This window comes from Nerophis ophidion, linkage group LG08, assembly GCF_033978795.1.
Source record: "Nerophis ophidion isolate RoL-2023_Sa linkage group LG08, RoL_Noph_v1.0, whole genome shotgun sequence".
NCBI classification, from domain to species: Eukaryota; Metazoa; Chordata; class Actinopteri; order Syngnathiformes; family Syngnathidae; genus Nerophis; species Nerophis ophidion.
The window spans coordinates 50,373,443-50,394,710 of record NC_084618.1 but is presented as its reverse complement, the minus strand read 5'-3'; the positions used below and the strand labels follow the sequence as shown (position 1 = coordinate 50,394,710).

General features: G+C 40.1%; 4 protein-coding genes across 10 annotated transcripts in view; 2 read left to right on the top strand and 2 right to left on the bottom strand.

Annotated features, from left to right (window-relative positions):
* The window catches only part of unk (unk zinc finger), a 25,990-nt gene extending 19,250 nt beyond the window's left edge, over nucleotides 1-6,740 (bottom strand). Inside the window, exons 1-4 of one of the 3 annotated variants that reach the window (XM_061908805.1) lie at nucleotides 6,605-6,740; nucleotides 3,872-4,081; nucleotides 1,972-2,148; nucleotides 1,761-1,891 (exon numbers count right to left, since the gene is read on the bottom strand). In XM_061908805.1, the coding sequence (XP_061764789.1) occupies nucleotides 1,761-1,891; nucleotides 1,972-2,148; nucleotides 3,872-3,963 (400 nt within the window). In that variant the 5' untranslated portion in view covers nucleotides 3,964-4,081; nucleotides 6,605-6,740. Of the gene's footprint in view, nucleotides 1-1,760; nucleotides 1,892-1,971; nucleotides 2,149-3,871; nucleotides 4,082-4,185; nucleotides 4,715-6,604 lie in introns of those variants that run through there. The other 2 variants (XM_061908803.1, XM_061908804.1) reach the window with 2 other exon arrangements.
* Nucleotides 5,822-7,649, top strand: LOC133557897 (histone H3.3A). The gene is made up of 4 exons (XM_061908822.1): nucleotides 5,822-5,976; nucleotides 6,631-6,771; nucleotides 6,854-7,007; nucleotides 7,108-7,649. The coding sequence occupies exons 2-4, from the start codon at nucleotides 6,644-6,646 to the stop codon at nucleotides 7,234-7,236; spliced, it is 411 nt and encodes a 136-aa protein (XP_061764806.1). The 5' UTR covers nucleotides 5,822-5,976; nucleotides 6,631-6,643; the 3' UTR covers nucleotides 7,237-7,649.
* On the bottom strand, nucleotides 7,650-19,266 carry si:ch211-250n8.1 (uncharacterized). Of its 3 annotated transcripts, XM_061908808.1 has the most exons (16): nucleotides 18,971-19,266; nucleotides 18,799-18,906; nucleotides 18,089-18,164; nucleotides 17,864-18,020; nucleotides 17,516-17,561; nucleotides 17,375-17,433; nucleotides 17,260-17,295; nucleotides 17,120-17,172; nucleotides 16,890-17,022; nucleotides 11,666-11,883; nucleotides 11,551-11,596; nucleotides 11,423-11,488; nucleotides 11,274-11,333; nucleotides 11,121-11,206; nucleotides 7,805-7,893; nucleotides 7,650-7,728 (listed from the first exon to the last, which is right to left on the bottom strand). In XM_061908808.1, exons 1-16 carry the CDS (start codon nucleotides 19,005-19,007, stop codon nucleotides 7,694-7,696), a joined length of 1,305 nt encoding a protein of 434 aa, XP_061764792.1. In that variant the 5' UTR covers nucleotides 19,008-19,266; the 3' UTR covers nucleotides 7,650-7,693. The 3 variants fall into 3 exon arrangements, with proteins under 3 accessions (XP_061764792.1, XP_061764794.1, XP_061764793.1); XM_061908810.1 differs by lacking the exons at nucleotides 11,121-11,206; nucleotides 11,274-11,333; XM_061908809.1 differs by lacking the exons at nucleotides 17,260-17,295; nucleotides 17,375-17,433; nucleotides 17,516-17,561.
* The window catches only part of zgc:194990 (uncharacterized protein LOC568410 homolog), a 23,685-nt gene continuing 20,798 nt past the window's right edge, over nucleotides 18,382-21,268 (top strand). For 2 of the 3 annotated variants that reach the window (XM_061908813.1, XM_061908812.1), the window contains exon 1: nucleotides 18,382-18,695. The gene's annotated coding sequence lies outside the window, so the exon portion shown is untranslated. The remainder of the gene's footprint in view (nucleotides 18,696-21,268) is intronic. The other variant, XM_061908814.1, reaches the window with a different exon arrangement.

The window sequence follows — 21,268 nt, the reverse complement described above, 5'->3', positions numbered from 1 at the left end:
GCGCTATACAAGTACAACCCATTTACCATTTATTTATTTTACAATTGGTCGCTACATCTGTAAGTGCAAGTCAAAACTCTACTATGCAAAACGAAAGTTATTTATCAACAACACCTAGGAATGCCGTAGTCTTCGCTGGGCCCGAGCTCATCTAAGATGGACTGATGCGAAGTGGAAAAGTGTTCTGTGGTCTGACGAGTCCATCCATCCATCCATTTTCTACCGCTTATTCCCTTTCGGGGTCGCGGGGGGCGCTGGCGCCTATCTCAGCTACAATCGGGCGGAAGGCGGGGTACACCCTGGACGAGTCGCCACCTCATCGCAGGGCCAACACAGATAGACAGACAACATTCACACTCACATTCACACACTAGGGCCAATTTTAGTGTTGCCAATCAACCTATCCCCAGGTGCATGTCTTTGGAAGTGGGAGGAAGCCGGAGTACCCGGAGGGAACCCACGCATTCACGGGGAGAACATGCAAACTCCACACAGAAAGATCCCAAGCCTGGATTTGAACCCAGGACTGCAGGAACTTCTTATTGTGGGGCAGACGCACTAACCCCTCTTCCACCGTGAAGCCTCTGACGAGTCCACTTTTCAAATTATATTTGGAAACTGTGGACGTGATGTCCTCCGGAACACAGAGGAAAATAACCACCTAGATTGTTATAGACTTTAAGTTCAAAAGCCAGCATCTGTGATGCTATGGGGGTGTATTAGTGCCCAAGGCATGGGTAACTTACATATATGTGAAGGCACCATTAATGCTGAAAGGTCCATACAGGTTTTGGAGCCACATATGTTGACATCCAAGCAACGGTATCATGGACGCCCCTGCTTATGTCAGCAAAACAATGCCAAGCCACGTGTTACAACAGCGTGGCTTCGTAGTAAAAGAGTGTGGTTTCTTTCCTGGCCCGCCTGCAGTCCAGACCTGTCTCCCATCGAAAATGTGTGGCGCATTATGAAACGTAAAATACGACTACAAGACCCCGGACTGTTGAACAACTCAAGCTGTACACCAAGCAAGAATGGTAAAGAATTCCACTTTCAAAGCTTCAACAATTAGTTTCCTCAGTTTCCAAACGTTTAGTGAGTGTTTTTAAAAGAAAATGTGATGTAACACAGTGGGGAACATGCCCTTTCCCAACTACTTTGGCACCTGTTGCAGCCATGAAATTCTAAGTTAATTATTATTTGCAAAAAAAATTAAGTTTATGAGTTTGAACATCAAATATGTTGTCTTTGTAGTGTATTCAATTGAATATGGGTTGAAAGGGATTTGCAAATCATTTTATTCCGTTTGTATTTACATCTAACACAATTTCCCAACTCATATGGAAACAGGGTTTGTATAGAGTTTTAATTTCATTAGAAAAAAGCAATGACAGATTTAACCCGAGACAAAAAAAAAGATATATATATATATAGATAGACAGAGACAGAGAGAGAGAGAGAGAGAAAGAGAGAAAGAGAGAGAGAGAAGTTCCCTTTGCATGCAATGTTTTGTTGAAGCAAAATGATCATTTTTTTAATCAGCATGGCATATCTTGACTCAACAATATTTCCACACGCTCCTACACAACATTTGTTTGATTACACAACAGACATATTGTGTTAAATTGGATGTTTGGCCAGTGTCATGCTGAAAATCCTCTTCAGCAGAGGTTTTGGGCTGAAATATACTGCTATTTACAAAATGTCATGCTGACTAATAGTACAGATGAAGAAATGTTTGACATTGTTGTGAGATATACCTTGCCAGTTTGGTTCTTCACTTAGAATCTTCTCTATAAGGGCTGTACTTGCTGCCTGGCCTGACTGTGCATCTCCACCGGCCCCTTCTGTCGGTCCAGAGCCACCTTGAGACTCCATTATTTGAACTTCCCTGTAAAACAAGACACCATGTTTAATACATTCCTATCACAACATACATATTTATTGTGTAATACTGCTTATTTTCTACACCTGATATCATACACAGGGTTGCGCAAGTCGTGTGATCCATGTGCAAAGGCACAATGGGGGCCATTCTTGCTGCAGTGGCCTTTTGTATCTGTTTCATGGATACATGAGCCTGTCTTATAGTAGCGCAGGTGGTATCTTCGCTCTGTGTCCCCTGCTGTCCGATGTAGAAATACACACCTGGGGGGATGCAGATGTAACAACAAAACAGTAATTTCCTCTTCTACCATACAAATTGTCAATTTTTCCTGTCGCTAATAAAAGGTACAGTTGGGATTATTACCACACTAAAAGTTAATTAGTATGTTCAATGCATTGTTCTTTGAACCAGGATCCTTCACATTTACATTTGAATGTTCTCTTTAAGTCGTCTCATTTTTGAAGACAACATGGTGCAAGACAGGCAACGTTCAGATGGTAATGTTATTCCAACGACACATCAGCCACAACTCTTCATACAATTGCCAGGGGGGGCTTACCTCAATCTCTATTTTATCTACTGAATAGATCACTTATCTCAGCAATTGTATGGCACAATAGGTACATTTTTAGGTTTAAATGGATCGTTCGCAGCATCTAAAAACTGTCAGCTTTTACTCTCACACCAACACAACAAAAGAGTTACATTAGCCCCATACACAATTTTAAATCCTTTTGAAACTACAAATGCGTGGTCGTCGACAACCACAATATCAAGGTGTTTTTAGGCGAAATCAAAATATGATGCTGATAAAAATGAGTTGGCATTAATCTTCGAGTCTACTACGGGTGCTATGAGTCATAAAGACTCTAAAACTATCTTAAAGGGCTACTGAAACCCACTACTACCGATCACGCAGTCTGATAGTTTATATATCAATGATGATATATTAACATTGCAACACATGCAAATACGGCCTTTTTAGTTTACTAAATTGCAATTTTAAATTTCCCGCAAGTTTCTTGTTGAAAACGTCGCGGAATGATGACGCGTACGCGTGACGTCACACATTGTCGAGGACATTTTGGTCCAGTACAAAACACGGCTAAAAGTCGTCTCTGTTCACCGCGTAATTACACAGTATTTTGGACATCTGTATTGCTGAATCTTTTGCAATATGTTCATTTAATAATGGAGACTATAAAGAACAATGCGGAGGGTGGAAAGCGGTGGATTGCAGCTGTCTTTAGCACCGAGACACAGCCGGTGTTTCTTTGTTGTGAAGCAGACCGGTCAAGCGAACATGTTTTCTCTACGTCAACCAGCATGTATTTGGATGGGAAAATTGTGATATATATCTGACCAAAGACATCATTTGATTATTTGTCGTCCTGCAGCAGCTGTCAAAAAAGGCAGCTGTGAGCTTGGCTCCACGGCTTCTCTCTGAAACACTGCGTGTTCACCGCAGCCATCCGACCCCGAGGTATGTCTTTACAATCTTTAAAATCTCACTAAAACACTATTAAAACATTAAGCAGGAAAGGGATCTTCCAGAATTATCCAAGTAAATGTGTCTAATTACATCTAAAACGCTCACACGGCCGGCACCCTAGTCTTCTAGACCTTCACTATCAATATCCTAATTCCCGAATATTTCCTCGCTCAAATTAATGGGGAAATTGTCGCTTTCTCGGTCTAAATTGCTCTTACTGCTGGTGGCTCTCATTATAAACAATGTGAATATGTGTGGAGCCCTGCAACTCATGTCGTCACGCGCACATACTTCCGGTAAAGGCAGGGCTTTTCTATTAGCGACCAAAAGTTGCAAACTTTATCGTCGATGTTCTTTACCAAATCCTTTCTGCAAAAATATGGCAATATCGCGAAATGATCCAGCATGATACATAGAATGGACCTGCTATTCCCGTTTAAATAAGAAAATCTCATTTCAGTAGGCCTTTAAGGTTGCAGTTTCCCCCTTACTCGTCTCCATCAGGACAGGTCCCCGATCCTTCGTCAAATTTGGTACAGTAAACATCTGGACTGTAGTTGAAGGTTCCGTCCCGTCTGCGCATGGGCCTGCGGCGCCGCTGGTTCAGGAAGTGCCAGTGAAAACAGGAAAAGGGTCTGTGTTGTGTACATTTGTGCTGTACAAACAGCGGGCACTGCTCTGTTCGGAACTCCTTCAAGTATCTAAGGGGGAAGAACCAACAAAACAAACATTACATAACCATATTACCTCATGAATGGATAAGACAGAGTGTGTAGCATTTAAACAAATATTATATACTTCCTACCTCTCTCGTACACTTTCTACGTTGCAGTCCATCCTACTATAAATTGTTTATTTTTTTTATATTGCTAATCAAGTGTGTAACGTTAAGTCCTATTTTGAGATGATCACTGAATAGATAATAATCAAAAACACGCCATTCGTAAGGACGCACATTCCAATAGCGTCTGCGCTATACTGTACACTACAACACGTGCGTGCGCCTATCTATCCAGCTAGTTTATTTGGCTAAACTGCCTCTCTTCACCTACGTGTAGTGTTGAGGTTTCTCGGGCTGAATGTTCAACACAGTCGCGGGAGATGTCGAGCCCCCCACGGACGAAGACGAAGAGGACGAGGACGACGAGTGTGCCCCGGTTGTCGTCGCTGCTGAAGATAACAGCGGCTGGGGCTGCGCTTTAGACATTTTAACCGTCAGAAGAGTCACAACAACTAGCTTGTTTTTAGCAAAAGAGGCTAGCTAGCCGAGTTAGCTTCGAAATCCGCATTCTGCAACGCTTTGAGTCTGCGCGAGGCAGCAGGAAGTAGTACGGGCGCTGCGTTCAGGTCATTTGGGGATTGTTGTAATTTTGAGATCCAGTTAGATTACATCGTTTGTTGATACTGTACAAGGTATATTCGTAAGTGAAATAACCAAATACAGCCATGGTAATTTACATCAACTACACATTTGTGCGTTTTGTCTGAAATAATTTAAACGCCCACATATTTGTGATACTATTCGGACATTGGATAGGACCTTTTTTTTACCGCTTGTTATAAACCTTTATTTATTATATGCCATATTAACATACAATTAATAAATAATAATAAAAAAACAAGTACAGAAACAGTTCACAACGGGGGGATGTGAACTCAATAAAGTAATTAAAATAGAATGCAGTGTGTATATATATATAATATATATATATATATATCTATATATATATACATATATATATATATATATATACATATATATGTGTGTGTGTGTGTGTAACAAAATGTAAAGCCATAGGCTCACACAAGTTCCGTAAATAATCCAAATTTGGAAAACAGCATTATAGTTATCACAGCTTTTGGGTTGTTAAATGTATGACAGTGAAACATAAACATTTTATTTAAAAAAAATGTATTAAATTGTAAATAAACATTCAAGGCCTAAGTTGTGGACAGCTCATTTGGCATAACTGTAATATTACTTTTTAAATCTTAGTGTCAACTTTCAAGATACATTTTCGGGAGAAATAATGAAATAGAGGGCTGATACATTTCGTATTCAATGGCAACTTGTAAGACGGATAGTAACAGAGTAACTACCATGAATTGCTTTACGTGGACTCCGACTTAAACAAGTTGAAAAACGTATTCGGGTGTTACCATTTAGTGGTCAATTGTACGGAATATGTACTGAATTGTGCAATCTACTAATACAAATTTCAATCAATCAAACAAAATACATTAAAGGTGATATTATTCGTCTTGTTGCAGTCACACACAAACACCCATCCATCCATTTCCTACCGCTTGTCCCTTCAACATAACTACTATTAAATAAAGTCACACAAAAATAACAAAATAAGACATTTATTTTGAAAACGTGTGCTGTAACCAGCTCACATTGTGTTCATTTTGTCTGGGCGTATCTTATTGGTTGTACCACGTGATCCCTCTAGTCATCGTACCAATGGGCGTGCAGTGGTTTTACCCTATGACGTCATGGCATACTATTAATACTTGGCCTCAATCTTCCATGCAGCATTGATCTCTGTTTCGAGGCCACCGATACCTGCCAACCTAACGTAACGTCATAAAGGTAACTAATACTTTCTCAGCTCGTATCGGCTTTCGAGTATGATTTCATCGCTTTACGTGGGCTGCATCCGGAGTTCGTGTTGCTGTGTTGTTAGACTGACGAATATTAGCGCTACGCTAGCCCCTACAAGAACAATGGGCTAGTTTTACTCCGCGTTTCTAGCTCAAAACCCGCAACGACCATTCACCCGTTACTGTTGGTGAGTTATGAATGCTGGTACTTATTGCAGAGGTAGACGTTGAAATGTGTGTCGCTAATTATCAAGAAAATCAAACCGTTCGAGCTCATCCGCGGTGTCGAATATGGCGGGGGTGGGAAGTAAATCCAACGACGACGCTCATGGCGGCCTGTTCGGAACCTCATAAAAAAATGGTATATGCGGAAATAATGGTTTGAAATATAGGCTATTTATTAACGGCATTGTGTATACATTTTTTGTGGCGTTTTGCAGTACCGGTTATTGTAGTAAGTCACAAATTTAAGTCATACTGTGTCTCAGATGAACTCAACACCTCCTAGTTCGGCGGGAGGGGGGATGGGCGACCGTTGTTGGCTAGGCTACCATGTTGACACTATGGCGTTGAAACATGCGTCGCATGTTGTTGGCGGATTGAGTAGTTCGTGTTACCATTGATGATCTCTGCTTTGTTGTAGGTGTTAATACGAGATGGCCCGTACCAAGCAGACTGCTCGTAAATCCACTGGAGGAAAGGCGCCAAGGAAGCAGCTTGCGACCAAGGCAGCCAGGAAGAGTGCGCCCTCTACTGGAGGAGTGAAGAAGCCCCATCGCTACAGGTGGGTTTTTTTTTTTGCATGTAACGTAAGACGTCCCAAGTTCACCTAAGGGTGCATAGTCAAACCTTTTTTCCTCCCGAAGGCCTGGAACTGTGGCTTTGAGGGAGATCCGTCGCTACCAGAAGTCAACAGAGTTGCTCATCCGCAAGTTGCCCTTCCAGCGTTTGGTGAGGGAAATTGCCCAGGACTTCAAGACTGATCTGCGTTTCCAGAGTGCTGCCATTGGCGCTCTTCAGGTAATTTAAAGTTGTTGCCACGTCACCTAGAATCTGCCTAATCATAGTATCCCGTGCAACTGTGCACACTTGGTGCTAAAATGACATTTACTTTAAACAGGAGGCCAGTGAAGCTTACCTGGTGGGTTTGTTTGAGGACACCAACTTGTGCGCCATCCACGCCAAGCGTGTCACCATCATGCCCAAAGACATCCAGCTGGCTCGCAGGATAAGGGGAGAACGGGCCTAATGACCTTGACAGCGCTGTCAAGATATACTATCCTATTTATCGTACTTAACAATTTCTGTGGACTTTATTTCTTGAGTATTTTTTTTTTCTTTTTTGCATTGTATTTTAGACAACCATTCCACAAGCTAATGGGTACTTGTGTAGGATTATTTGCCCGTTTATGACTGGTTACAATTGAAGACATCACTGCCCATTCCCAATCAACTTTTCCCCATCAAGATAGGCCCCCTACATACCACTTTTAGCACAAATTGCAGCTCCCCAAATACTTCATTCACTGGTACAATTGATGCAGGTTGCATTTTTCTGGACTGCTTTTTACATTTTTTCCAACATTGAACAAAAAAACCTGGCAGCTACATTTTACTATTTATGAAATTGTCATGTCTTTCTATTAAAGGTCTATGAATAGATTCTTGTTGTATATTTTTATTGAAAATACAGCCACATTTACATGTCATACAAACCATTCTGTATGTTTGAAGCCCGTAGCTGGGGGGGAGGGAAGCAAAGTTTACATTTGACCTTTCAATGCTGTAATTGACAAAAAAAAAAAAGATGAGCTCACCTATTCGGCAGACAATTTCCTTGCACATATCAAAGCTAGCTGCTTTGAGTACCACACAGCTGAAGTTGGGTGGGCTGCCTGGGGTGTCTCTGAGAAAGTGGACATTACATTGTTATTGTTTTCTAGCACCTCACCTGTCCTGTGTATATTCATTCCTGCACAACCTAAAGAGTTGCCGTTTGCTGTAAAAAGTTTGCATATTTGCAGATTCAAATGTTCATAAACGAAGTAAATTGGGGTGTTAGAATCAACACTGAAGTAATTAATGAAAGTTCGGCACAGGATGAAATGCATGGCAATATACTCAAACATACCTATGGGGGTGGTATGCCAGACAGGGGTCCCAAAACTGAGGATATCTATCTTCAAAGACCTGAGATGTGAGGTGCCAAAACTGAGGATATCTGTCCTCAAAGACCTGAGATATAATATTTTACAATATTCTAGAGAAACCAAGACAAATTCCACCCACTATTAGGAATCTAGTCGATCTAATGTCCATTTCTCAAGCTTTTTTTGTTTCATTCAGTGCATGTTTCTTTCATTTCTGTAATATATAGCGTTTGGACATTGCTGTGTGTTTAGCCCTGTTTTTCACGAGATTAAAACTAGAGATGAGATGAGATATTGCTATCGAATTTCAGTCTGACATTAGCAAAAAAACAAGTATTGCATTGGCTTGCATTTTAAAATTTCCGATGTAAGTTCAAATAGAAGAAATTCTGCAGCCCGTTTACTTATGCAAAGTCAGACAACCAGTTATGATAAATGGGTTATATTTGTATAGCACCTTTCTACCTTTGAGGTAATCAAAGCACTTTGGCACTGTTTCCACATTCACACACTGATGGTGGGAGCTGCCATGCAAGGTGCTAACCACAACCTATCAGGAACAGGGATGAAGTATCTTGCTCAAGGAGACAACAGACGTGGGTAGGATGGTAGAAGCTGGGGATTGAACCAAAAACCCTATGGTTGCTGACATGGTCACTCTGAGCCACACCATCCCTTAACATCAAAATGTTCCATAATCACAGGGTTGGTGTTGTAGTTTAGTAATTAGCTTCCAAATACACAACACCCAAGCACAGCATAACACGCAAACTAGCCATGCGTAAAAGGTGTCCCTATTTGAACAATATTGCAGCCTAAAACACTAGGTGTCGCCAAAAGGATACTGAGAAATTAGCTGTATCGTAATAAAAGGATGAACGAGACCTCTTGTTTTTCTTCACTTTCGCAACTGCACAACATACAGTCTCCGATAATGTCACTTCTCAAAACTTCTATTTCTTCTTCGCTCTCCTGTCCAGTCATCTAAATTAGCGACACCTGTGACTCCAAATATCACATCATAAAACTCAAAGCAATACAGTGAATAAATCAACATAGCAGTTATAGTAACTGCAATTTAAATGAACTAAGGATTCACAAAAATAAAGGTAACAACCACTCCATTTTACAGAGAGCATAAGTCTGCCATAATCGTGGTTTTCATACCTTCCACTGTTGAGTATCTTCACATAATCAAACCTTTTCTAACATTCCACACTACTAAATGTTACAGTTGTGATCAAAGTTATTCAACCCCCACACAATTTTGGTGTTTTAGCAAGTTGGACATTTATTCCGTATTTTGTTTATAGTCATATCAAATAAAGATTCATTAAATAGACAAATGCAACTTAAATGTTAACACTATATTTTACAAAATACCAAAAAAGGACTTTCTTAATATCTCATTGACAAATTTATTCAACCCCCTAGGTACATGCATCTTCAGTACTCAGTAGAACACCCTTTGGCAGTAGTTACATCCTTCAAACGTGATACATAACCGGACACAAGCTTCTTGCAACGATCAACAGGTATTTTAGCCCATTCCTCTTGGGCAAAGGCCTCCAGTTCATTCATATTCTTGGGCGGCTTGCGTGCTGCAACTGCCTTCTTCAAGTCCCACCACAGGTTTTCTATAGGATTTAGGTCTGGCAACTGTGAAGGCCACTCCAGAGTCTTTCAGCCCTTCTTCTGCAACCACTCTGATGTTGATTTGGAGTATGCTTGGGATCGTTGTCCTGTTGGAAGGTCCAACGTCTCCCAAGCCTCAGCTTCGTCACTGACTTCAAGACATTTGCAGCTAATATATCCTGGTAGGAAATAGAATTCATAATGCCTTGAACGTGCTGGAGATTCCCGGTACCTGAGGCAGAGAAACAGCCCCAGAACATGAATGACCCCCCACCATGCTTAACAATAGGCAAGGTGTTCTTCTCTCTGTAAGCTTAATTTTTTGTCCTCCGGACATAACGTTGATTCATAGGTCCAAAGAGTTCCAGTTTTGTCTCATCACTCCATAGAACAGTTTCCCAAAACCTTTGGGGTTTGTCCAGATGATTTTTGGCATATTGGAGTCTATTTTCTTGTGCCTGGTAGTCAGAAGTGGGGTGCGCCGGGGAGTTCTGGCATGGAGGCCTTCATCTCGTAGTGCGCGCCTTATTGTCTGGGACGAAACCTGCGTTCCCCCCTCTGCAACGTCGTGTTGTAGTTCCTCAGATGTTACCCGGGGGTTTTTCACCACTGTACGTTTCAAATACCGGACAGCAGTTGCACACAGCATCCTCTTTCTACCACGCCCAGGTAGTGTTTCCACTGTGCCTTTAGCTTTAAACTTGCGAATTATGCTCCCAACTGTCTCTTGGAATGTGTAATGTCTTTGCTATTTTCTTATATCCATATCCTTTCTTATGAAGAGAAATTACCTCCTCTCTTGACTTCTTTGACCACTCCCTGGACTTTACCATGTTGCAAATACACCATTGACCATCTACAAGAAGCTGAGTGTCACAGTCTTTTTCAACCAGTTTAATTGTTGCTCGTTATGGTTCTAATCACATCTACAGGTGTTTTCAGCACCTGATTGAAAAGACCTTATTCAAATTCTGTTCTTAAGGGTTATGATCTTCAAGGGGTTGAATCATTTTGTCAATGAGATATTAAGAGAAATGACACTGTTTGGTATGTTACAAAATATTATGTTGTAATTCAAGTTGCATTTGTCTAATGCATCTTTATTTGATATGACTATAAACAAAATACGGAATAAATGTCCAACTTGCTAAAACACCAAAATTGTGTGGGGGTTGAATAATTTTGATTACAACTGAACAAGCAAGTACTGGGATTTGGGTTGATATCATATACTCAAGGCTCCACGATGCTATCAAATTGCAAGTAAAAAAAAGTCACACCTTAGGTCCCCTAATTAAAACATTTTTTTCAGTTCCAGCTTCGAATTGAGAAATAATTTCATACTTACACCACACAAAAAGCCAACAAGGTGTAATCCGGCTGACAGTACCTCCCGACGCATGATATGTTTGGATAGTGATGTTCACACAATTTCTAGAAAAACAATTCCTTCAGTAATTCTTGGCACAATGGATGCAGATACACACGTATGCATACCCACCAGTTTACTGCTACTCTCTGTGCATGTTAAGTGCGTTTCCTGTAAATCTAAAAGCACTTCCTGTTGGACAAACGAGCGAGTGAATGTTTTTGTTAACACTTAGGTGAGTAGGCCTTGGCCGCAAGCAGGGGAGAGGTGTGATTGATCACCTTGCTCGGCAGGTTTTTCTGCAAAACTTGCGGAATCGCGTGCTGTATCACATCCTTGCTTCCATTCTAAAAAGAACAGATCATCAAAACCTGATAATACATAATAATTAGTAATAGGAAAATTTTACCCCTCCGATGTTTGCTTTGCCCAAGAACTGAACAATGTAGACAATCCTGTCAAAGAGAGGCATCAACTGTTCTCCTTATTCGGTTAGATCATTTTGAGTTTTAGCACTGACTTGCCTTCCATCTATGAGACAATGTGATGGTTTTGAAGCTCTCTGATCATTTGCAGCAGTCTGCTGGCAGGGAACAGGATCCAGCTGAAGCCAGGGGTTCTCCATCCTCAGAGTTCGCAGGAGTTTGACAAGAGGACGGTACACTGTGCCGTCCCGGACCTTCCATCGCACAATGCGGATAGACAGTGGGCAGCCCTTCAAGCGAGATAGGACCACATCGGCCTGGCAAAGATTTAGACACAATATATATGGCTTTTCTGAGTGTTCAATGACTATGAGACTCAGTTTGTCCAGACTGTCTGGAACCAAGTGGCATCATTTAAGAAGTGACTATTAATAGCAGTAAATGGTACCCTGCGTAACATAGCAATTAGACATGGTTTACGGTTTGTTAAAAGTAATAATACTAGAATACCACTTCCAGCTCTTAATTATATTATTAGCGAATATCTGCTCCGAATTATAATTTGTCAAAATCAAATTTTAAAGAGCAAACTACATGCACATAAAACATGCACATAGATGTTATTGGTGTCATGGGCATTTTGTCAATAAACTACCCCAATTATATGAGTGAGTTCATGGCTTATAATAAACATTGGAATTGGTTGTGTCATTATCTTTTCTACTTTTCTACTAATTTATTGGAAGAATTTAAGTGAGCTATGATGCAACAACCTATTTAATACACAATCAATATTATCATACAATGCATTGGTCACAAGGTACACTTCCACATTATTAAGTTGTTTGCGAAAAACAACAGTAAATTAGAGCAGTGTTTTTAAACCTTTTTTGAGCCAAGGCACATTTTTGTTCATTGAAAAATGCTGAGGCACACCAGCAGCAGAAAACATTAAACATGTAAACCCGGTAGTTGATATTGACAGTAAAAAGTAATTGTTGCAATTGTTTGATATGCATCACTATAGCTCTTGTCTCAAACTAAACACTTTGACTTATTTGGAGTTTTTTGGTGTTTTCGTGTGTGTAGTGTTTTGTGCTCCTGTTTTGGTGGCTTTTCCTCTTTTGTTGGTATTTTCCTGTAGCAGTTTCATGTCTTCCTTTGAGCGCTATTTCCCGCACCTGGTTTGTTTTACCAATCAAGACTATTTCAATTGAGCGGACACTATACTTCTTTGTGTGGAAATTGTTGATTGTCATGTCATGTATGGATGTACTTTGTGGACACCGTCTGCTCCACACGCTGTAAGTCTTTGCTGTCGTCCAGCATTCTGTTTGTTTGTTTTTTACTTTGTAACCAGTTCAGTTCTAGTTTCGTTTTGCATAGCCTTCCCTAAGCTTCAACGCCTTTTTTTAGGGGCACTCACCTTTTTTTAATTTATGGTTTGAGCATTAGATACGACGTTTACAAAGCAATTAGCTACTTGCTGCCACCTGCATCTATATCAACAACGGCACTTTATTTGCAGATTATAATTCCTGGTTTGCATAAACTATTTTTAACCCAAATAGGTGAAATTACAAAATCTCCCATGGCAACACCAGTGTGCCGCGGCACGGTGGTTGAAAAACACGGAATAAGGGTAACACAAAAACAATGCAACTCTGTTGCATGAAATTTTGAGTGGCACATGTGCTTAGAAATTTACGTAAGAATTAGGGATGCTTCGATCGGGGTTTTATGCTGTCGATTGCGATATTGATCACATGTACTAACTGCACAGTTTTCAATTTGTTTAAGGTGAGTGCTATTGACAGTGCAACAATATAAACACAATATTTAAACCAGTTCCTTATTCACTTTTATTACATACAATTGTTTGAACAAAACAGCTGTTGGCTTAGCTATTAGCATACCTGCTCCTGGCTAGTTCTCAGTGTGTAACATGTTTAGCCTGACCCTCCAATGAGAATGATGATACTTTGTAATGATACTTAAGGTAACAAGAAATGCAGTTTATCTGCTGTAATAGAGGTGATTATTATTAGTTTGTGTATGGAGACACATAATTAGCTGCTAGCCGCTTGTTAGCCAGGGAACTAAACATAAAGTGTCAGAGGGGATCAGCATTAAAAGGTAATGGCAATCATGGACTTTTTTTTACAAAAAATTTGCAATACTAATCGGTGGCCAATCGATCGGCACAACTCTAGTAGAAATCCAAATTAAAGTACAGATGCAATTATTTATTTATAATTTTTTAACTGTTACAGTTCACCTCCACTTGAGCCAAATAGGGCTGTTTGCAACCAGATCCAGTAAATAACAGGAACCGTATGGCCTTGCACGCCATGTTTTTTCAGATATACAGGTTTAGGATGTTATTCAACTGAGGGCTCTATAAAATGTGGTGTTATTTTGTCAGTTATCATTATTTATGTATTTCCCCAATGATATAGCAAGATACGGTAAAAAAAATAGGAGTTAAAATTAAAATAAAAACTACAAGAGTAATTAACACAAAACTTTTTAGAGGGGTGACACTGGCCAAAGAACCTAATAGATTTTGATAAAATGCATGATAGTTTGCCTGCATTGGGGATAATTGCTGTGCTGTGCATTACTGGACACCTACAGGACTGAAGTGGAACTGTACCGCATTCGTGGCCGTAACTACCATTGAGGACATGTACTTGGTATTTTTTGAATGAAAATAAGAAGATATGAGGTGGCGAATTGTCCAAGGTGTACACCGCCTTCCGCCCGATTATAGCTGAGATAGGCGCCAGCGCCCCCCGCAACCCCGAAAGGGAATAAGCGGTAGGAAATGGATGGATAGATAGACTGACAGCAAATATACTTTGTGTAGGACATTGTGTGCGCTGTATATCACCATGTGTTAGATCATCTTCTCTTAATATATGATCTTTGGTCATGCACAGCCCGTTACAACTCCAGACAATGTTGGTTTCACCTGAATGAAATTAATGTGAAACGCTGTCGGTACTGATACCGCCCTGCCCTGAACGCAGAACACGCGCTGTGCATATAGGGCTTCGTTGTCCATGTGGGGCCCCGTTTTGTGCAAAGACGCACATGTCAAATGTAAATTATTAAATGATAAGGCGCATATAAAATTTTACCACAAACATTCCTGGTCACGTCGTGCTCTGTTACTGATTAGAATATGAAAAGAGATTTCCCCCTTTATCATCTGGTTGCTCTTGTGGTGCATGTCAATAGTACTTGAAATTTTAAGCAGAAGGTCTTCGGTTCAAACCCATGACACAGATAACATGTTGTAAAGTTTTAAAACTTATAATTTAATTATATTAAAATTGTTTATTACGCTAAACTTCAGCATAGTAATTAAAAAATGGATTGTTTATTGTGTTGCTCAATGTATTATTCATATAGTGTTGGGATTTCAGCCTATCAAAGCTCCTTTTGGACCACAAACTTTTGACCTTGGTATTTTTCAAATCCTGGATACGGCCCTGACTGCATTGTACCATTATTTCAAGATAAAATTAGCGTCTGCATTTTATTTCATCTATACGTCCTACGGTAGATGTCTGCATTTCATTGCGTGCCTCTACTGGGTGTCCCTTAAATCTGGACATGAAGGCAAAAATGCACATATTATTCAATTATCCATCCATCCATTTCTACCGCTTGTCAATTATAAGAAAATATATATACTGTATTTCAAAAAGTTTTGATTTACTGTAGATGATATTTGTGTACAGTATTTTATGCATGTTGTATTGGATGCTGAGATACCCAAAGCTGAGGCCAGTGATTGTTGCTCACTAAAGTTGACAAGAAACAACACAAAAAAGCCACTTGCGTGTAGTCTTCCCTCGCGCTTCAAAAGTCGCGACTTCACCACATCTCAGATTTAATTTTTTCAAAATATATTTTATAAGTTTTCGGCCTTAATTAAATTTTGGATTAATATCAATGCATTTGTTTGTCTTATTTTCTATTAATTAGGGTTGCAGATTAAAGGGTTGCACTGCTAATAAAAATAGGCGGCTAATCTTGTTCTTACTCTATCGTCACTGCGACAATCTCAAGTTAACTTTTGTCAGAGCAACTTTTTGATGGACTTCATCTTCAACTCCAGCCTCATCAATAACACATCTCCACCATGGAGACCATTTGATGTCGAACAATGTCAAGCAACAACAGCTAGAAGTAGCATTGGACATTTGTCACAGCACTTGAAAGGGCTACCTGAGACCGCTATAAACTATCAACTAATTCAGTCAAAGTGGAGATGAAGTATTTTGATTCACTTTACCTTCGACATGGATTACACAGCTATGACATGATTGATGTGGAATGACAACACATACGAGCAAAGCTAACACGGAATGCCATTAGCTAATGGCTGTAGCTACAGATGTGAAGTTGACCAACTTTGTGCAAAACAGTTTAAGCATTTTAAACCAATTCTAAATTTGAAGAATTATCTCGGTTGTGGTAAACTATTTCCACGTCATGGCAATGTGTTACTGACCGGGCGACAGCCATAGCAATGACGCTTGGAAGATTCTCCAGGCTACAGTAATCTCCAATAGAACACACTCAATTTTACTATTTTGGGTGAAACGAGTGTAAAAGTGACAAGTATATGGGTGTTACTTCATGTTTAGAGGGCTATAATAATGTTTAATGCAATAACTATGAAAATCCATCCATCTATTTTTTACCGCTTGGTCGTAGGTTTAATAATAATAATTAATTTTTGCAAAATGCCTGGTGCTAATTAACTGCAATAAACAAGGGACAATGCACAGAATTGTTGCTATTTAATAGGGCTGCGAATCTTTGGGCACCACACGATTTGATTCGATTCTCGGGGGTAACGATTCAATTCAGAATCAATTCTCGATTCAAAATCTATATATTTTTTTTTAATAACATAGGTTGCCAGTTTTATGATTAACAACATTCCTTCTTAAAATATATAAACAGCTCTGATCAATTTTTTGATTACCTAAAAGAAAACTGGTTTCGTTTAATAAAATGCTTCCCAAACATTTAAAGAAGCCAAATACAAATGAGGCAACAGAAGAAGTATCCAATACTTCTCTTTTGTAAAGTAAATCTGTACAGCACATTTGGGCATCCATATCAACCATATGATTTGTCTGAGTGGCTGTACAGGACAAATTGAAAAATTAAAAAAAACTTTTTTGAACCGATTAATAATAGTTACAAATACGAATTGGAATTAATCTGAAAATATTTTCTTTCTTTTTTTTTTTTTTACACCAATACTATTTAGTGATATATATCACTGGTGTTTTCTTACCTGTCCATGCTTGGAGTTTCTCAGCGATGTGCCATTGATCTCATCAATGATATCACCCCGACAGATAAAGTTGTCAACATGGGCTTGTCTACCATGTATCATGTCGACAAGGAAGACACGCCCACCGAGGCAGCTACCAAAACCGATAGGGAGGCAATTAAACAATATTTCTTGTTGTGCTTTTAAATAGCGTGACACAGACCGTTGCAGCTGAAAAAATATATACCAACCTCAAGACCATTCCCACCTCTCGACAGGGCACCACTTCGTACGTTTCACATACCTGGCAAACAAATACAAAAAAAGTGAGAGACTGATAAAAATCTAAAAAGGTATAAAGTGGAAGGAGTAGTATTGTTAGTACTATTACCGGTAGAAGCCAGCTTTCATCCAAAAAACTGCAATTCTATAGAGAGAAACATACTGGTAGTTTTGTTAAGCAAAGGGGACAAACGTGTCAAAGTGCTTGAAAGCTTTCGCCTGACCTCCATATCCAAGTTAAACTCCATGTGAGAGAGGACCAGCAACAGGGAAATGAAAGGTTCTAATAGTGGGGAAAAAGACAAAATTGCCTCTTCTTGTTGTATAGTTTTCAACTGCATTGTTAAAGAAAAATAATGATTCACCTAAAAATTCTTCATTTCTTAGGATTGAGAAGGCTGGGTTGTACCACTGAAGGCGGAGACAAAGAGTATGATTGCAATGCAGTAATCTCGATAAACAGTCATTAGTCATAGACTACAACAATGTACAAAAATCGGACAGCTTTGTATTGGTGGAGAAGTAATGTGTGGTTTATTCAACTCAATTGAAATGTAGGAAGTTTCCCAAAAACAGTGTTTCAATAAAATTCTAATAAATTCAACTCAGTACATTGGTATGTTTCACATAAAACCAAAAACATAACATTTTAACACCTTGCCATGAAATCGACCTAATTAAAGACAAATGTTAAAAGAGTTAATATATCTTACCTCCAGGATTTTCGGAGTGTGCAGGAGGTGTCTGATGAACTGCGGTAGCATCTTGCGGCTAAGAGCCAACCTGAGCAGGTAGCGACCTCGACCCTGAGCTGAGAGCAGCTTCTTACAAGCTTTTGTTTGTTCCACAGCTAACGACAACGCACACAACCTACAATTACAGGACCAAAAGTTTTGGCAAGGTTTTTAAAACCCTGATTTTTATCTGGATGCTGTTACCTGCCGCAGGTGTCTTGGTGGGGAAGCCGTTCAAAACACTGCCAGTAGTCTCTGTGGACCAGATTGAGAAGCGGCTCTAGAAAGAAGTACACATGATTATTACGTGTGTGGAGTCCTTTCCTGAGGACCAGCTCCAGAAGTTCACAGCATGATACCACAATGATGGCCAGTAAATAGCAAAAAAAAAACAAGTCAGCCTGTAAGCACGGAGAGTTAAAATGTAACTTTGAGCAGGTTGCAAACAGCCCATTTAATGAGACATTACACAACATTACACTAGTTTGCATGACTACCAATGATTGTCACGCACACACTGGGTGTGGTGAAATTAACCTCTGCATTTGACCCATCCCCTTGTTCACCCCCAGGGAGGTGAGGGGAGCAGTGAGCAGCAGCGGTGGCCATGCCCGGGAATCATTTTGGTGATTTAACCCCCAATTTCAAACCTTGATGCTGAGTGCCAAGCAGGGAGGTAACGCCGACAAACAATACCAATTTTTCCCCTCAAAGAGAGCATTATTAAAGAGCGGATTTAATATTTTTGTTTTTCTGCATGGATATTATAATTGATACCATGACTTCGAAATGGAATCTTACCAATTTACAGGTACGTGCACTCTTATGTAGCGACTGTTTTCAGTAATGTATTGATTTACAACTCCAAGTCCAAAGACACTTTGTAGTATTGCTACTAAATAATAAATACTAACGCTGGAGTCCTTTCCTGAGGACCAGCTCCAGAAGCTCACAGCATGAGACCAGGTGAGGGCTGCTGTCCGTCACCGACTCCCCGTCAGACTGCAGGTTCAACACACACACTGAGGGGGGAAAGGTGTGTGTAAGTAATCATGTTGAAGTCGTAGGACTGTGAGTCGTTGTTACCTTTGAGGGCGCTGAGCAGTGGATCTCTGGGCGCCATGTTGACGGGTTAGACGTGTTTAAAGGCACACTTCCGCATAGCGACCTGTCCTGAAGGTATAATTACCGTCATGGCTGGCTGTATTGAAAACACCACCAAATAATTCAGTCCCGTCTACTCTACATTTGATTCCGTCTTCAAAGAACTTCCATTGAAAATATTTCATAGGTTGTGGTGGCGTGTTGTGTGCAGTAAACATGACAGCTAGCTGGCGTTATGTTTACTGTTGACTGCAGTTTGGCTCACTTTTTTTATTTTCTTTCTTCTTCTATTTCTGGCGAGTTGTGCCCATGGTGGTGCGTTGCTGCCTCCCAGAGGCAGTAAGGTGTCATTGGTCAGCGTTTCCATTGTCTACTGCTTATTCCCTTTTGGGGTGCGCTGGCGCCTATCTCAGCTACAATCGGGCGGAAGGCAGAGTACACCCTGGACAAGTCGCCATACACATTCGGCTGGGACATCTCTGCGCTGCTGATCCGCCTGCGCTTGGGATGGTTTCCTGCTGGCTCCGCTGTGGACGGGACTCTCGCTGCTGTGTTGGATCCACTATGGATTGAACTTTCACAGTATCATATTAGACCCGCTCGACATCCATTGCTTTCGGTCCCCTAGGGGGGTTGCCCACAGTCCTCTCCAAGGTTCTCATAGTCATCATTGTCACCGACGTCCCACTGGGTGTGAGTTTTCCTTGCCCTTATGTGGGCCTACCGAGGATGTCGTAGTGGTTTGTGTTGTGGTTTGTGCAGCCCTTTGAGACACTAGTGATTTAGGGCTATATAAATGAACATTGATTGATTGATTCACACACTAGGGCCCGTTTAGTGTTGCCAATCAACCTATCCCCAGGTGCATGTCCTTGGAAGTGGGAGAAAGCCGGAGTACCCGGAGGAGCAATTGATTGATTGAAATTTTTATTAGTAGATTGCAATGTTCAGTACATATTCCATACAATTGACCACTAAATGGTAACACCCAAATAAGTTTTCAACTTGTTTAAAGGCTTACTGAAATGAGTTGAGTTGAGTTTGAGTTTATTTGGAACATGCAAGCATACAACATGATACATCACAATTTCCAGTTTCTCTTTTCAACATGTTCGAAAAGGAGTAGGAAGAAGCAGAGCTTATTAAATCCTACCCCTTTTCTTTTACATAACAGTTGCTAAAACTTTTGTTCACTTCCTGTTCTCAATGTATTAACAATATACTCCATAAGCATCACAATAAAAATAAATAAATAAATCACTGGTGAAGTAAGTTATATTCCATACGATGAGATAAGTAAGGTTATTTTGAGAATGAAAGAATGGATGGATTAATAAATTCAGAATGTTTATCATGATTCTTCTTTTTTGTACTTTGTAAACACTTTAAGTTTAAAGAGTTTCTTGAAGTGAATCATATTAGTACATTGTTTGATTTCTATGCTTAATCCTTTCCATAATTTAATTCCACATACTGATATACTGAAGGTCTTAAGTGTTGTACGTGCGTACAAATGTTTTAAATACATTTTTCTCTAAGATTATATTTCCCCTCTTTTGTTGAGAAGAATTGTTGTATATTCTTGGGTAGCAGGTTATGAGATTTTCTTATTGAAACGGGAATAGCAGGTCCATTCTATGTGTCATACTTGATCATTTCGCGATATTGCCATATTTTTGCTGAAATTATTTAGTGGAGAACATCGACGATAAAGTTTGCAACTTTTGGTCGCTAATAAAAAAGCCCTGCCTTTACCGGAAATATGTGCACGTGATGTCACGAGTTGCAGGGCTCCACACATATTCACATTGTTTTTAATGGGAGCCACCAGCAGTAAGAGCAATTCGGACCGAGAAAGCGACAAGTTCCCCATTATTTTGAGCGAGGATGAAAGAGCCGTGAATTAGGATATTGATAATGAAGGACTAGAAAGAAAAGAAAAAAAAAGCGACGGCTCAGGGCGGCGGCAGTGTGAGCGTTTCAGATGTAATCAGACACATTTACTAGAATAATTCTGGAAGATCCCTTGTCTGCTTATTGTTTTAATAGTGTTTTAGTGAGATTTTAAAGATTGTAAAAGATTGTAAAGACATACCTCGAGGTCGGATGGCTGCGGTGAACACAAAGTGTCTCAGAGAGAAGCCGAGGAGCCAAGCTCACAGCTGCCGCTGCTGCAGGATGACGAATAATCCAATGATTTCTCCAGTAAGATATATATCATAATTTCCCCATCCAAAAACATGCTGGTTGACGTAGAGAAAACACGTTCGCTTGACCGCT

Bases quoted from the DNA above. Each gene is read 5' to 3' on its own strand.
- LOC133557897 (XM_061908822.1), top strand. From the start codon at position 6,644: ATGGCCCGTACCAAGCAGACTGCTCGTAAATCCACTGGAGGAAAGGCG. The intron at 6,772-6,853 runs GTGGGTTTTTTT...TTCCTCCCGAAG, and splicing joins AAGAAGCCCCATCGCTACAG to GCCTGGAACTGTGGCTTTGA. The intron at 7,008-7,107 runs GTAATTTAAAGT...TACTTTAAACAG, and splicing joins CTGCCATTGGCGCTCTTCAG to GAGGCCAGTGAAGCTTACCT.
- si:ch211-250n8.1 (XM_061908808.1), bottom strand. From the start codon at position 19,007: ATGGCGCCCAGAGATCCACTGCTCAGCGCCCTCAAAG. The intron at 17,562-17,863 runs GTAAGATATATT...CTCCGCCTTCAG, and splicing joins ACACTCCGAAAATCCTGGAG to TGGTACAACCCAGCCTTCTC. The intron at 17,296-17,374 runs GTCAGGCGAAAG...TTCTCTCTATAG, and splicing joins AGTTTAACTTGGATATGGAG to AATTGCAGTTTTTTGGATGA.